The sequence below is a fragment of the Manis pentadactyla genome, chromosome 13 (assembly GCF_030020395.1).
Source record: "Manis pentadactyla isolate mManPen7 chromosome 13, mManPen7.hap1, whole genome shotgun sequence".
Taxonomy (NCBI): domain Eukaryota; kingdom Metazoa; phylum Chordata; class Mammalia; order Pholidota; family Manidae; genus Manis; species Manis pentadactyla.
In genome coordinates, this window is record NC_080031.1 from 92,291,830 (window position 1) to 92,308,682 (window position 16,853).

A 16,853-nucleotide genomic window follows, 5' to 3' on the forward strand; every position below is an offset into this window, starting at 1 on the left:
AGATCACTAATAATTGGCTTTCCACAGGAAGAGGTCCTAGACACTCTGTCCAATTTATTCCCCTGCATTTTGACCTTGAGTAGAACACAGGGTAGCAGGTCTCTGGGGCCTGTTTGCCTGGGTTCCCGGGGAGCTAGATGTTCACCATTGGAAATTAAATCAAATGCTTGAGACCCATATTCATTTACCAGCCAGTTCCATGGAAGTGCTCCTCCCTGCCTTCAAGCTCTCTGGGATGCAGGAAGGGATTGGAGAGGTGGGGGGAAGAAGGTGGACCAAAGGGAAAAGCCTACAGTTTTTCTAACTTGGGTAGCTTGGGAATAGGAGACTGCTTGGACATCTGGGTAGAAACAGAGGGCACTACCAAAAAAGGGGGGGAGAAAGGGAGTAAAACTAGAGAGAGTATTCATTAAAACAATCAATTTGTGACAAGCTAGATAACACATGATCTCTATGGGTATCTTAGAAGGCGCAGGACTCTGTCCCGGCTGGCCCAACAGCAACCAAGAACGGCACTTTGTTTAGTTTTGTATCCACATTGTTGCGCACATAGACTGGCACAAAGTCAAGGTTGAGTCAACTCTGTTTCTAGCAAACCTCAGCTCTGCATGTCACGGGTGGAGTGTGCCATTCCAGATCCTTAGAACTTTGTGGGTCTCACTACTAAGGAATTGTTTGCAGGCATTTAGAAACTGCCTGAGACATTTTTACAGAGCATGGCTTAACTTTGCACCTACGACTAGGAATTGAGCCTTCGAGATTCCCTGGCAGGTGATAACACTTTGTCTTAAATCTTAAATGCGGCAGGAGAAAACAAATTTAAACATAAGTGAAAAGTGGAAATGAGCTCCCTAGAAATGAGTGGAATCTCTGTGTCAAATGATAGTTTTAATAATGGAACACTGCCACAACTGCCAGGGTAAGCTAACTAGATAACCTGCCCATGGGCAATAATAGTAACTACCAATTATGGAGCATTTTCTACTTGTCCAGGACTGTGCTAAATCTTTATGATAATTCCATAACAATTCTTATCCCTTTAATTGGGGAAGAAACAAGGTTGAAGAGGCTAAATGACATGCCTATGGTCAGGAAACTGATAACTGGTAGCACTAGGATTCAAACCCAGATGGGAACCTACAGGGAATCCAAAAGAATGTCGGGCTGTGGATTCACTGGCTGTGTGCCAGTCTTCCGCGAGCATGAGAATGGCGTACCCATAAATGGGCTCTGTAGCAACAAGGAGAGCAGGAATGCGCTGTCTGTGTGCCAACCATATGCAGCTGAGCCCTGCACAGTTCTGTGGGAGACTTTACTGCTCTGTGAAACTAGCATCCTTCAGGGTGCAGAGTCACTACTCACTATGTGATGAAGCATTTTGATAGGCTTCCCGCCCTTCAGCTCTCCACTAAAAGCAAGGACGATGTAGCAAGCATGCTCAGTTAAGTACATCCATGATTTAAGACCAGCCTGATTTGACCTGAAAGATTTCAAACTGTTCAACTACCTAAACTTGAGTTTCCAGGCTTACAAAGTAACTTTTGGGGCAAAATCTAGGATAATGCAAAGCATTTTCTGCATGAAGTGCATATGATAGTCGGGATTTTAATTCTATGGGCAAAGTAAAGTGCTTTTCAAAGAAATCACAGTGTACATGTTCAATACACGTGTGATTTCTCAAAGCTGTAGAATGTAACGTCACAGTTTTCTATGCCTCTGCCTAGTACTTTTTACATAAAAAAACCATGAGACTCAGTTCTCTGAAAGTACTTGTTATGCTATAATGCTCATAGTTACACCCTAGACCCAAAATTCATAATTTAAAAATGTATAAATGTTTCCTTATAATCATAAGATTGCCGCAGGATCAGGTCAGCAAGCAGGTACTTAAAAGTACATGAAAACATCAGGCCAGATTCTCAGATAGGAAAAGATTAATTAGCAAATGACTGAATTGGAAGAACCCACATTCTGTATGTTTAACTTGAGGCTGTAAAGATTAATCTTGTTGGTGGATCAAGGAGAAGTAGGGAAGACCTTGACCAGGGCATATTTTTATTCCAAAAAGTGACAAGGGTGTTGATTGTGAGAGGGACCGTGTGCCTTTTGTTTACGATCTGCTCCCATTTCAGGATAACTTTCAGAAAGGCCAGGATCTTAAGAGAGTACCCTCACAGAACCAATAGGTTTCCGTAACAGAAGAATAATCAGTTTTATAGGAAAGGAATTTATAGTAAGCGTAAGTGTCTATGGAAAGGCCAAAAACATTAAACAACCAAAAACTCTAATTGGGGAATATGGAGGTTGCTGCAGAGATATTCTAAAGCAACTAGTTTTAACAATCAAATGATCAAGAAAGAAAGTAACTGTGAAAATGTGGTACTATTCAATGCTATTATGACTTGAGGAAATGTCCTATTCCTGGTTTAGACATAGAGAAAGAGGAAGAATTGAACAATTCTGAAGTCATTTGCTCACATGCATAGTTTACTCCAATTCTGTTTGATTATTATTTCCCTGAAGTTAATGTTAGATCTTTGTGACATTAGTTCTCTGAAATCTAAATACTCTGTAACTTCCGGGGAAAATCCCAGGGCAAAATACCTGTAAAAGCGAAATCAGTCAAAGGGAGAAATAAAGTTAAGAAACCCATTTATTTCTTACAAGCAGTCGTCCAGTCAGCCTCTGGACCAGGCTGCAGCGGAAGAGAGCTCCACCCAACCTCTCTGGTCCAGATAAACCCTCCCACCCCTTGTAATTACCTATTGATATGCAGATGGACCAAAGCCAGGTGAGAGATTCTGGAAGTATTTCAATTTTACCCACAACTCTTTTACATTAAATCAGAAAAAGAATTGGAGAAGTAAATTTGGAGCTTTTCTATGGCTTAGGTAACTTCTGCTTTCTATATCCTGAAAGGATCAAGAGTTAACTGGAGGTGAAGATGACGTTGAAAATCTTTGTCATTTGGTGATTTCTTTTTCTATTTCCAGAATTTTGAATGTATGCAGGTTACCAGTTATTCCTTACCATCATTTTCTATAGCAGTTCTAAAGTCCAAAGACAAGGCATTAATTTATGGCTCTGCTCTTTCTTTATCTGCATGACTTGGGTCAAGTTTCTAATTGCTTTCAGGCTCTGTCATTGTGTTCAGATAATATGTACATATGGTTGTTGTGAGGATTAAACAAGATATCATGGAAAACACCTGGTTTGGGGACAGAAACACCTGAGTCTGGGATAGAGAGGGCATTCCAACAATACACTATTGTTCCTTATTCAATAATAAGAGCTCATAAGTAATGGACCAGACTCGGACCTAGCCGCCTTGGACCGAGGAAGTCTGACCGGCCCAAGATCACTGCAAGACTGGGGCTCGCGCGCGTTCTAAAACGAGGACAAAACCCGCCCGGGTCTGGCGTGCTCGCACCGCCATGGCCAATGGGACGCCGGCACGGGGTTGAGTGACGGGCAAGCGGAGCCAATGAGCATGAACGTTGTTGCGCGTTGGACCCCCCCCAGATCCGGCATTATAAAGAGCGCCACGAGTAGGCATTCTCAGGCGGCGGCACTGCGCGGGTGGTGCGTTCCTGTATGTTGGTGGGCTCCGTGCGGCTGCGGCCGAGAACGAGGTCGCGAGATCGGAGAGGCTCCGTAGGCTGCCGGAGACGAGGCCCGGCAGTGCGAGGGTGAGCGCCGCCGAGCATGTGACACCTTCCCGGTGGGCAGGGACGAGTGGGCCTCGCGGCGGCGGCGGCAGCAAGGCGAGCGGCCGGGCCTGCGGGCGGCGGGCGGGAGCCCCGGCGGGAGCCGCACCGTTCTGACGCGCTGGGGCTGCATGTGGGTTCTCTTTGCAGGAGCCGCCACGCCTTGGCCTAGCACGTCGGAAGCGAGTGAGGAGCAGCCCATGGAGACGACGGGCGCCACGGAGAACGGACATGAGGCCGCCCCCGAAGGGGAGTCGCCAGCCTCCACCGTCACAGGAGCCGCAGCGGGCGCCGGAGGCGGGAACGCGGCGCCTCCAGCCGGAAACCAGAATGGCACCGAGGGCGACCAGATAAACACCAGCAAGAACGAGGAGGATGCGGGGTAGCTTCAGCCGCGGGCCGACTGGGGCGCCGCCTTTGTTCCGGGGCCGCCTTTTGTTAGCGCCAAGCGGCGGGGGAAGGGGCAGCGGCGGCGGCCGGGGCCTGCTTGTGGCCCGGGGAGCAGCTCCTCCGCACCGATCCACGCCGCCGTTTGCAGGAGTTTGTTGGGTTGACTTTAGCGCTGCCCCAGTGTTGCTCGCGTGGGACGCGGAGCCGGGGTCGGGCGGCCCTTTAACGGAGTGCGCTTGGACCCTGGCTGGGCGGTGTGGGAGGAGTTGGTGCGCGGCGGGGCCTGCAGCCTTGGCCTCCTGCCCGGAACGAAGCCACGGTTGGAAGGCGGGCTCGGCCGCGGAAGCCCCGAGTTCCTTGAGAGCGAGGCCTCGGATGTGGTGAAGTTGTGCCCGCGCGGTTGCCTTTGGAAACATGGTGGTTAGACAGATCCCTTCAGTTGTGCGTGCTCAGGGCCCGTACCTCTGGCCAGGTTGTCCCTTAGCTTCGCCCAGCCTGGGGGTGCACTCTTTCTCCTGAAAGTATTAGTTAAGGCTAAGGTGGAGTTTGGGACGGTAGTGGAGTTAACATGTTTCCAAAAAGTAGGACCCGTATGGACTCCGAGGGTGGACCTTGTTCTGTCCTGGGTAGTGGTTTATGTGTAATCCTTTCAGTGAAAGCTGTGTCAGGGCCAGGTTAACAGTTTTCTTACAAGACTTGTCGTGTGTCTCTCAACCTACGATTTCAGAAAAATGTTCGTTGGTGGCCTGAGCTGGGATACCAGCAAAAAGGACCTAAAGGATTATTTTACCAAATTTGGAGAGGTCGTTGACTGTACAATAAAAATGGATCCCGGGGGAGGGGCGGAAGATGGCGGCATGAGTAGAGCAGCGGAAATCTCCTCCCAAAACAACATGTATCTATGAAAATATAACAAAGACAACCCTTCCTAGAATAAAGACCAGAGGACACAGGACAATATCCAGACCACATCCGCACCTGAGGGAACCCAGCGCCTCGCGAAGGGGGTAAGATACAAGCCCCGGCCCCGCGGGAGCCGAGCGCCCCTCCCCCCAGCTCCCGGCGGGAGAAGAGCAGGCAGAGCGGGAGGGAGACGGAGCCCAGGACTGCCGAGCACCCAGCCCAGCCATCCGGGCCAGAGTGCAGGGCGCTTGATACTAGGAAAACAGGGCAGCAAGAACAGTGAGCAGGCACTGGAGGCTGGGCGACAGAGGACATAAGAAAAGCGCATGACCATTTTTTTTTTTTTGCTTTTTTGCTGTTTTGTTTTGGAGAGCGCTTTTTAGAAGTCTTAAAGGGATAGGGACCCCAATACTAGGGAAACAGGGAAGAAAGACCGGTGAGCAGAGGCCTGAGGCTGGCACCGGAGAATAAAGAAAAACGAACGACCACCTTTTTTTTTTTTTTTTTTATTAAAAACTTTTTTTTTTTTTTTAATTAAAAAAAATTTTTTTTTTCTTTTTTTTTTTGGTGGTCGTTGTTTTGTTTTGGCGGGTGCTTTTTGGAAGTCTTAAAGGGGCAGGGCGGGTCACTTAATCCAGAGGTAGGGAATCTGGGATCTCTGGGCACCCTAACCCCTGGGCTGCAGGGAGCAGGGAGGCCCCTTACGGAGATAAATAGCCTCCCAGCAGCTCCTGCTCCAACGCGACTCCACCATTTTGGAGGAGCGGCCCGAGCCAGGCCACGCCCACAGCAACAGCGGAGATTAACTCCATAGGAGCCGGGCAGGAAGCACAAACCCTGCCTGCGCGCAGCTGCCCAGCACAAGCCACTAGAGGTCGCTGTTCTCCCAGGAGAGGAGGGCCACAAACCAACAAGAAAGGAAGTCCTTCCAGCCGTCACTCGTCCCAGTTCTGCAGACTATTCCTATCACCATGAAAAGGCAAAGCTACAGGCAGACAAAGATCACAGAGACAACACCAGAGGAGGAGACAGACCTAACCAGTCTTCCTGAAAAAGAATTCAAAATAAGAATCATAAACATGCTGACAGAGATGCAGAGAAATACGCAAGAGAGATGGGATGAAGTCCGGAAGGAGATCACAGATGCCAGAAAGGAGATCGCAGAAATGAAACAAACTCTGGAAGGGTTTGTAAGCAGAATGGATAGAATGCAAGAGGCCATTGATGGAATTGAAATCAGAGAACAGGAACGCATAGAAGCTGACATAGAGAGAGACAAAAGGATCTCCAGGAATGAAACAATATTAAGAGAACTGTGTGACCAATCCAAAAGGAACAATATCCGTATTATAGGGGTCACAGAAGAAGAAGAGAGAGGAAAAGAGATGGAAAGTATCTTAGAAGAAATAATTGCTGAAAACTTCCCCACAATGGGGGAGGAAGTAATCGAACAGACCACGGAAATACACAGAACCCCCAACAGAAAGGATCCAAGAAGGGCAACACCAAGACACATAATAATTAAAATGGCAAAGATCAAGGACAAGGAAAGAGTGTTAAAGGCAGCTAGAGAGAAAAAGGTCACCTATAAAGGGAAACCCATCAGGCTAACGTCAGATTTCTCAACAGAAACCCTACAGGCCAGAAGAGAATGGCATGATATATTTAATACAATGAAACAGAAGGGCCTTGAACCAAGGATACTGTATCCAGCACGACTATCATTCAAATATGACGGTGGGATTAAACAATTCCCAGACAAACAAAAGCTGAGGGAATTTGCTTTCCACAAACCACCTCTACAGAACATCTTACAGGGACTGCTCTAGATGGGAGCACTCCTAGAAAGAGCACAGCACAAAACACCCAACATATGAAGAATCGAGGAGGAGGAACAAGAAGGGAGAGAAGAAAAGAATCTCCAGACCGTGTATATAACAGCTCAATAAGTGAGCTAAGTTAGGCAGTAAGATACTAAAGAGGCTAACCTTGAACCTTTGGTAACCACGAATTTAAAGCCTGCAATGGCAATAAGTACATATCTTTCAATAGTCACCCTAAATGTTAATGGGTTGAATGCACCAATCAAAAGACACAGAGTAACAGAATGGATAAAAAAGCAAGACCCATCTATATGCTGCTTACAAGAAACTCACCTCAAACCCAAAGACATGTACAGACTAAAAGTCAAGGGATGGAAAAACATACTTCAAGCAAACAACAGTGAGAAGAAAGCAGGGGTTGCAGTACTAATATCAGACAAAATAGACTTCAAAACAAAGAAAGTAACAAGAGATAAAGAAGGACACTACATAATGATAAAGGGCTCAGTCAAACAAGAGGATATAACCATTCTAAATATATATGCACCCAACACAGGAGCACCAGCATATGTGAAACAAATACTAACAGAACTAAAGGGGGATATAGACTGCAATGCATTCATTCTAGGAGACTTCAACACACCACTCACCCCAAAGGATAGATCCACTGGGCAGAAAATAAGTAAGGACACGGAAGCACTGAACAACACAGTAGAGCAGATGGACCTAACAGATATCTATAGAACTCTACATCCAAAAGCAGCGGGATATACATTCTTCTCAAGTGCACATGGAACATTCTCCAGAATAGACCACATACTAGGCCACAAAAAGAGCCTCAGAAAATTCCAAAAGATTGAAATCCTACCAACCAACTTTTCAGACCACAAAGGCATAAAACTAGAAATAAACTGTACAAAGAAAGCAAAGAGGATCACAAACACATGGAGGCTTAACAACACGCTCCTAAATAATCAATGGATCAATGACCAAATCAAAATGGAGATCCAGCAATATATGGAAACAAATGACAACAACAACACTAAGCCCCAACTTCTGTGGGACACAGCAAAAGCAGTCTTAAGAGGAAAGTATATAGCAATCCAAGCATATTTAAAAAAGGAAGAGCAATCCCAAATGAATGGTCTAATGTCACAATTATCGAAATTGGAAAAAGAAGAACAGATGAGGCCTAAGGTCAGCAGAAGGAGGGACATAATAAAGATCAGAGAAGAAATAAATAAAATTGAGAAGAATAAAACAATAGCAAAAATCAATGAAACCAAGAGCTGGTTCTTCGAGAAAATAAACAAAATAGATAAGCCTCTAGCCAGACTTATTAAGAAGAAAAGAGAATCAACACAAATCAACAGTATCAGAAACGAGAAAGGAAAAATCACGACGGACCCCACGGAAATGCAAAGAATTATTGGAGAATACTATGAAAACCTATATGCTAACAAGCTGGGAAACCTAGGAGAAATGGACAACTTCCTAGAAAAATACAACCTTCCAAGATTGACCCAGGAAGAAACAGAAAATCTAAACAGACCAATTACCAGCAATGAAATTGAAGCGGTAATCAAAAAACTACCAAAGAACAAAACCCCCGGGCCAGATGGATTTACCTCGGAATTTTATCAGCCATACAGGGAAGACATAATACCCATTCTCCTTAGAGTTTTCCAAAAAATAGAGGAGGGGATACTCCCAAACTCATTCTATGAAGCTAACATCACCCTAATACCAAAACCAGGCAAAGACCCCACCAAAAAAGAAAACTACAGACCAATATCCCTGATGAATGTAGATGCAAAAATACTCAACAAAATATTAGCAAACCGAATTCAAAAATACATCAAAAGGATCATACACCATGACCAAGTGGGATTCATCCCAGGGATGCAAGGATGGTACAACATTCGAAAGTCCATCAACATCATCCACCACATCAACAAAAAGAAAGACAAAAACCACATGATCATCTCCATAGATGCTGAAAAAGCATTTGACAAAGTTCAACATCCATTCATGTTAAAAACTCTCAGCAAAATGGGAATAGAGGGCAAGTACCTCAACATAATAATGGCCATCTATGATAAACCCACAGCCAACATTATATTGAACAGCGAGAAGCTGAAAGCATTTCCTCTGAGATCGGGAACTAGACAGGGATGCCCACTCTCTCCACTGTTATTTAACATAGTACTGGAGGTCCTAGCCACGGCAATCAGACAAAACAAAGAAATACAAGGAATCTAGATTGGTAAAGAAGAAGTTAAACTGTCACTATTTGCAGATGACATGATACTGTACATAAAAAACCCTAAAGACTCCACCCCAAAACTACTAGAACTGATATCGGAATACAGCAAAGTTGCAGGATACAAAATCAACACACAGAAATCTGTGGCTTTCCTATATACTAACAATGAACCAACAGAAAGAGAAATCAGGAAAACAACTCCATTCACAATTGCATCAAAAAAAATAAAATACCTAGGAATAAACCTAACCAAAGAAGTGAAAGACTTATACTCTGAAAACTACAAGTCACTCTTAAGAGAAATTAAAGGGGACACTAACAGATGGAAACTCATCCCATGCTCGTGGCTAGGAAGAATTAACATCGTTAAAATGGCCATCCTGCCCAAAGCAATATACAGATTTGATGCAATCCCTATGAAACTACCAGCAACATTCTTCAATGAACTGGAACAAATAATTCAAAAATTCATATGGAAACACCAAAGACCCCGAATAGCCAAAGCAATCCTGAGAAAGAAGAATAAAGTAGGGGGGATCTCACTCCCCAACTTCAAGCTCTACTATAAAGCCATAGTAATCAAGACAATTTGGTACTGGCACAAGAGCAGAGCCACAGACCAATGGAACAGACTAGAGAATCCAGACATTAACCCAGACATATATGGTCAATTAATATTTGATAAAGGTGCCATGGACATACAATGGCGAAATGACAGTCTCTTCAACAGGTGGTGCTGGCAAAACTGGACAGCTACATGTAGGAGAATGAAACTGGACCATTGTCTAACCCCATATACAAAAGTAAACTCAAAATGGATCAAAGACCTGAATGTAAGCCATGAAACCATTAAACTCTTGGAAGAAAACATAGGCGAGAACCTCTTAGACATAGACATGAGTGACCTCTTCTTGAACATATCTCCCCAGGCAAGGAAAACAACAGCAAAAATGAGTCAGTGGGACTATATTAAGCTGAAAAGCTTCTGTACAGCAAAAGACACCATCAATAGAACAAGAAGGATCCCTACAGTATGGGAGAATATATTTGAAAATGACACATCCGATAAAGGCTTGACGTCCAGAATATATAAGGAGCTCATACGCCTCAACAAACAAAAAACAAATAACCCAATTAAAAATTGGGCAGAGGAACTGAACAGACAGTTCTCCAAAAAAGAAATACAGATGGCCAACAGACACATGAAAAGATGCTCCACATCGCTAATTATCAGAGAAATGGAAATTAAAACTACAATGAGGTATCACCTCACACCAGTAAGGATGGCTGCCATCCAAAAGACAAACAACAACAAATGTTGGCGAGGCTGTGGAGAAAGGGGAACCCTCCTACACTGCTGGTGGGAATGTAAACTAGTTCAACCATTGTGGAAAGCAGTATGGAGGTATATCAAAATGCTCAAAACAGACTTACCATTTGACCCAGGAATTGCACTCCTAGGAATTTACCCTAAGAACGCAGTAATCAAGTTTGAGAAAGACAGATGCACCCCTATGTTTATTGCAGCACTATTTACAATAGCCAAGAATTGGAAGCAACCTAAATGTCCATCAATAGATGAATGGATAAAGAAGATGTGGTACATATACACAATGGAATACTACTCAGCCATAAGAAAAGGGCAAATCCAATCATTTGCAGCAACATGGATGGAGCTGGAGGGTATTATGCTCAGTGAAACAAGCCAAGCAGAGAAAGAGAAATACCAAATGATTTCACTTATCTGTGGAATATAAGAACAAAGGAAAAACTGAAGGAAAAAAACAGCAGCAGAATCACAGAACTCAAGAATGGACTAACAGGTACCAAAGGGAAAGGGACTGGGGAGGATGGGTGGGTAGGGAGGGATAAGGGGGGGAGAAGTAGGGGGGTATTAAGATTAACATGCATGGGGGGGTAGGAGAAAAGGGAGGGCTGTACAACACAGAGAAGGCAAGTAGTGATTCTACAACATTTTGCTATGCTGATGGACAGTGACTCTAAAGGGGTTTATAGGGGAGACCTGGTAGAGGGGAGAGCCTAGTAAACATAATATTCGTCATGTAAGTGTTGATTAGTGATACCAAAAACAAAGCAAAAAAAAAAAAAAGGGCAGTTCCTGTGTGGTAACCTCCAACGAGTTCTACACAAGGGTATAAAGGGCATATAAAAGTGTAGGCAAAGGGTCTGTTTGTGTTTATACAGAGGATCAAAGCCTAATTGGGCTACCCCGAAAATGAACTAAGATACGATATGAAAAAGAACTTCCAACATCAGCACTCTCTGGAAGACTCATGCCAGAAGATGATCATCAAAAAACCCCAACAAAGATCCACGCACTGCTACAGCTGTAGATGCACTCATCCCACCAGTTCCTGGACTTGCCATGGGAATGAGGAAGGAGATATCTAAGCTGGCCTGTGCATACAGTAAAACAACAAATTTGACTGGATCTATACTGTTGGAACTCAACCAAGAATTTGGAGAAGTGCAAATTGTAGTGCTCCAAACTCTTACAACTACAGACTATTTACTGTTAAAAGAACATATGGCATGTGAACAGTCCCCAGTAATGGGTTGTTTTAATTTGTCTGATTTCTCTCAGACTGTTCAAGTTCAGTTGGACAATATCCACCATATCATAGATAAGTTTTCACAAATGCCTAAGGTGCCTTAATGGTTTTCTTGGTTTCACTGGAGATGGCTGGTAATTACAGATATGCTTTGGTTATGTAACTATACTCCTATTATGTTAATGTGTGTGCGCAATTTAAGTAGTAGCTTAAAACCTATATACGCTGAAGTTACTCTACAAGAAGATATGTCAAAGAAATAATCAATCTTCCCATGTTTTCTTCCGCCTGCTACTTCTATAGCTTTTCTTCTTCCTTCCTAATTACAACCCTTAAATAGAATTCGTGCCTCATATCAAATTTACCGAGTATCATAACTCCTCCAAGTGGTAAAGATACCTCAAGACCAATGCTGGGCATAGAAGCCACAGGGCATAAATATGCAAAGAAGTAAAAAGCTAACCTTTTCAAACAATAAGGCTTCCCTCTCACTTACCAACTTCACATTTCCCTGTATGGCCCCGGAAGATGACTGGTTAGCCAGAGACGGGTAAGATTCCTCAAGGGAGGAACAACCTAAGACAGGCACAGTCGCCCGGGGGCCATCAGGTGAGAAATTGGGGATCAACAGAAGCGAGGCTTAGAACCTCACCCCCCCTGTTCTGAGAGAAATCTTCTGCATACGTGGATGTTTTATTGCCCTGGTCTAGCTTGGATTAACACATAGTCTACAGGCACACACCTGATCATCTACATTTGCTCTCTTACAACACTAAACTATGTTTTCTACCTTTATCTTGTATCTACCTACCACTTCAGCATTTTATTAAAAATAATAATAATAAAGAGAGAAATGTGGTATCCACATATAAATCAAGTATAAAAACCAAATGAGTATTCATATTTGAACTGGCTGTTTAGAGTTCATAATGCATGAGCAAAACCGAAAGTCTCTGTGATGGCTGCCCTTGTACTGTTCACTATGTAACTTATTCATTATGTAAGAATTTGTTCTACATGTAAGAACTTGTTTGTTATGCCTCAGAAGATTGGAGACTGACGAAAATTAGGCTTGGGGTGGATTAATGATTGTGCATTGAGCATTGACTCCCCTATACAGAATTTTATTGTCGTTAACAACCATTTGATCAATAAATATGAGAGATGCTCTCACAAAAAAAAAAAAAAAAAAAAGGACAGACTTCCAATGGTAAAATAAATTAGTAACCGGGATGTAATGTATAGCATAAGGAATATAGTCAAGATATTGTAACAGCCTGGTAGGGTGATAGCTGGAACCTAGAATTATGTATATAAATGTTCTACCACTGTGTTGTACACTTGAAACTAATGTAATGTAATACTGTGCGTCAACTACCCTTCAATAAAAAATAATTATTAAAAAAAAAAAAATGGATCCCAACACTGGCCGGTCAAGAGGGTTTGGGTTTATTCTCTTGAAAGATGCAGCCAGTGTGGAAGGAAGGTAAGCTAGGTATTTGTATCAGCAAGTCTCTGTTTTCCAAGAGGACACCATTTTATAACATTGGTGTGTTTCCATCTGGTAAGTGCAGAGATACTGGAAAAAGTTGGGAAGACTTCGGAAAGTAGAGATTAGGAATTTATGTTCCTGTTTTTGAAGGGGTTGGACAGTTTAAGTTTGGGAGGGAGTAGTGGGCTGGTGGAGTGCTCCAGGAACATATAGTGGACATTTGTTTTTTGTGCCTATTCTGGATATTGTGCTAAAGCAAACATTTTTGGATGTTGGCAATCCTGACTGGTGTGAGGTGATACCTCATTGTGGTTTTAATTTGCATTTCTCTGATGATTAGGGATGTGGAGCATCTTTTCATGTGCCTGTTGGCCATCCTATTTGCTTCTTTGGAGGACTGTCTGTTCAGCAACTCTGCCCATTTTTAAATGGGATTATTTCCTTTTTGTTTGTTGAGGTGCTTGAGCTCTTCGTGTATTTTGGATGTCAACCCTTTATGGGGTCTGTCATTTATGAATATATTCTCCCGTACTGTAGGATGTCTTTTTGTTCTATTGGTGTTGTCCTTTGCTGTACAAAAGCTTTTCAGCTTGATATAGTCTCACCTGTTCATTTTTGCTTTTGTTTCCATTGCTCGGGGAGATATGTTCATGAAGAAGTCACTCATGTTTATGTCCATGAGACTTTTGCCTATGTTTTTTTTTAAATTTTTATTTTGGTATCGTTAATCTACTATTACATGAAGGACATTATGTTTACTAGGCTCCCCCTTCACCAAGTCCTCCCCACATCCCCGTTCACAGTCACTGTCCATCAACATAGTAAGATGCTGTAAAATCACTACTTGTCTTCTCTGTGTTGCACAGCCCTCCCCGTGCCCCCCACCACTGTACATGTTAATCGTAATGCCCCCTTTCTTTTTTTCCCGCCCTTGTCCCTCCCTTCCAACCCTTCCTCCCCAGTCCCTTTCCCTTTGGTAACTATTAGTCCATTCTTTGGTTCTGTGAGTCTGCTGCTGTTCTGTTCTTTCAGCTTTTTCGTTGTTCTTATACTCCACAGATGAGTGAAATCATTTGATACTTGTCTTTCTCCACCTGGATTATTTCACTGAGCATAATACCCTCCAGCTCCATCCATGTTGTTGCAAACAGTAGGATTTGTTTACTTCTTACAGCTGAATAATATAGCATTGTGTATATGTACCACATCTGTATCCATTCATCTACTGATGGACACTTAGGTTGTTTCCAATTCTTGGCTATTGTAGATAGTGCTGTGATAAACATAGGGGTGCATCCGTCTTTTTCAAAATGGACTGGTGCATTCTTAGGGTGAATTCCTAGGAGTGGGATTCCTGGGTCAAATGGTATTTCTATTTTGAGCTTTTTGAGGAACCTCCATACTGCCTTCCACAATGTTTGAACTAATTTACATTCCCACCAGCAGTGTAGGAGGGTTCCCCTTTCTCCACAACCTCACCAACATTTGTTATTTTTTGTCTTTTGGATGGTGGCGATCCTTACTGGTGTGAGGTGATATCTCATTGTGGTTTTTTAAATTTGCATTTCTCTGATGACTAGCGATGTGGAGCATCTTTTCATGTACCTGTTGGCCATCTGGATTTCTTCTTTAGAGAACTGTCTATTCAGCTCCTCTGCCCATTTTTCAATTAGACTATTTGCTTTTTGTTTGTTCAGATGTGTGAGCTCTTTATATATTTTGAATGTCAAGCCTTTATCGGATCTGTCATTTATGAATATATTCTCCCATACTGTTTGATGTCTTTTTGTTCTATTGCTGGTGTCCTTTGCTGTACAGAAGCTTTTGAGCTTGATATAGTTGCACTGTTCATTTTTGCTCTTGTTTCCCTTGCCTGGGAGATATGTTCATGAAAAAGTTGCTCATGTTTATGTCCAAGAGATTTTTGCCTGTTTTTTTGTAAGAGTTTTATGGTTTCATGACTTACATTCAGGTCTTTGATCCATTTCTTATTTACTTTTGTGTATGGGGTGAGACAATGATCCAGTTTCATTCTCTTAACATGTAGCTGTCCAGTTTTGCCAACACCACCTGTTGAAGAGGCTGTCATTTCCCCATTGTATATCCACAGCTCCATTATTGTATATTAATTGACCATATATGTTTGGGTTAATATCCAGACTCTCTATTCTGTTCCACTGGTCTGTGGCTCTGTTCTTGTGCCAGTACCAAATTGTCTTGATTACTGTGGCTTTGTAGTAGAGCTTGAAGTTGGGAGCAAGATCCCCCCTACTTTATTCTTCCTTCTCAGGATTGCTTTGGCTGTTCGGGGTCTTTGGTGGTTCCATATGAATTTTAGAACTATTTGTTCCAGTTCGTTGAAGAATGCTGTTGGTAATTTGATAGGGATTGCATGAAATCTGTATATTGCTTAGGGCAGGATGGCCATTTTGACAATATTCTTCCTAGCCAAGAGCATGGGATGAGTTTCCATTTGTTAGTGTCCTCTTTAATTTCTCTTGAGAGTGTCTTGTAGTTTTCAGGGTATAGGTCTTTCCCTTCTTTGGTTAGGTTTATTCCTAGGTATTTTATTCTTTTTGATGCAGTTGTGAATGGAATTGTTTTCCTGATTTCTCTTTCTATTGGTTCATTGTTACTGTATAGGAAAGCCACAAATTTCTGTGTGTTAATTTTCTATCCTGCAACTTTGCTGTGTTCTGTTATTAGTTCTAGTAGTTTTGGAGTAGAGTCTTTAGGGTTTTTTTATGTACAATATCATGTCATCTGCAAATAGTGAGAGTTTGACTTCTTTACCAATCTGGATGCCTTGTGTTTCTTTGTTTGTCTGACTGCCATGGCTAGGACCTCCAGTACTATGTTGAGTAACAGTGGGGGAGAGTGGGCATCTCTGTCTTGTTCCCAATCTTAGAGGAAAAGCTTTCAGCTTCTCACTGTTAAGTATGATGTTAGCTGTGGGCTTGTCATATATGGCCTTTATTATGTTGAGGTACTTGCCCTCTATACCCATTTTGTTGAGAGTTTTTATCATGAATGGATGTTGAATTTTGTCGAATGCCTCTTTTGGCATCTGTGGAGATGATCGTGTGGTTTTTGTCCTCCTTTTTGTTGATGTGGTGGATGATGTTGATGGATTTTCTAATACTGTACCATCCCTGCATCCCTGGAATAAATCCTACTTGATTATGATGGATGATCTTTTTGATGTATTTTTGAATTTGCTATGCTAATATTTTGTTGAGTATTTTTGCATCTATGTTTGTCAGTGATATTGGTCTGTAATTTCCATTTTTTTGTGGTGTCTTTGCCCGGTTTTGGTATTAAGGTGATGCTGGCCTCGTAGATTGAGTTTGGAAATATTCCTTCCTCTTCTGCTTTTTGGAGAAGTTTAAGGAGGATGAGTATTTGATCTTCACCAAGTGTTTGATTAAAGTCAGCAGTGAAGCCATCTGGCTCAGGTTTTTGGTTCTTAGGTAGTTTTTTGATTACCAGTTCAATTTTGTTGCTGGTAATTGGTCTGTTCAGATTTTGTTCCTTCTGGGTTAGCCTTGGAAGGTTGCATTTTTCTAGAAAGTTGTCCATTTCTTCTAGGTTATCCAGTTTGTTAGCATACAATTTTTCATCGTATTCTCTAATAATTCTTTGTATTTCTGTGATTTCTGTAGTGAATTTTCCTTTCTCATTTCTGATTCTGTTTATGTG

At 42.6% G+C, this 16,853-nt stretch overlaps 1 protein-coding gene across 10 annotated transcripts in view; it reads left to right on the plus strand.

Annotated features, from left to right (window-relative positions):
• The first annotated feature begins 3,585 nt into the window (after nt 1-3,585).
• Nucleotides 3,586-16,853, plus strand: part of LOC130680390 (heterogeneous nuclear ribonucleoprotein A/B-like) — a 36,675-nt gene continuing 23,407 nt past the window's right edge. For 9 of the 10 annotated variants that reach the window (XR_008993384.1, XR_008993385.1, XM_057490783.1 and 6 more), the window contains exon 1: nt 3,730-4,089. Coding sequence is in view for 8 of the 10 variants with exons in the window: in XM_057490783.1 (XP_057346766.1) it covers nt 3,839-4,089 (251 nt within the window). In the remaining 2 variants the exon portion in view is untranslated. Of the gene's footprint in view, nt 3,690-3,729; nt 4,090-16,853 lie in introns of those variants that run through there. The other variant, XM_057490781.1, reaches the window with a different exon arrangement.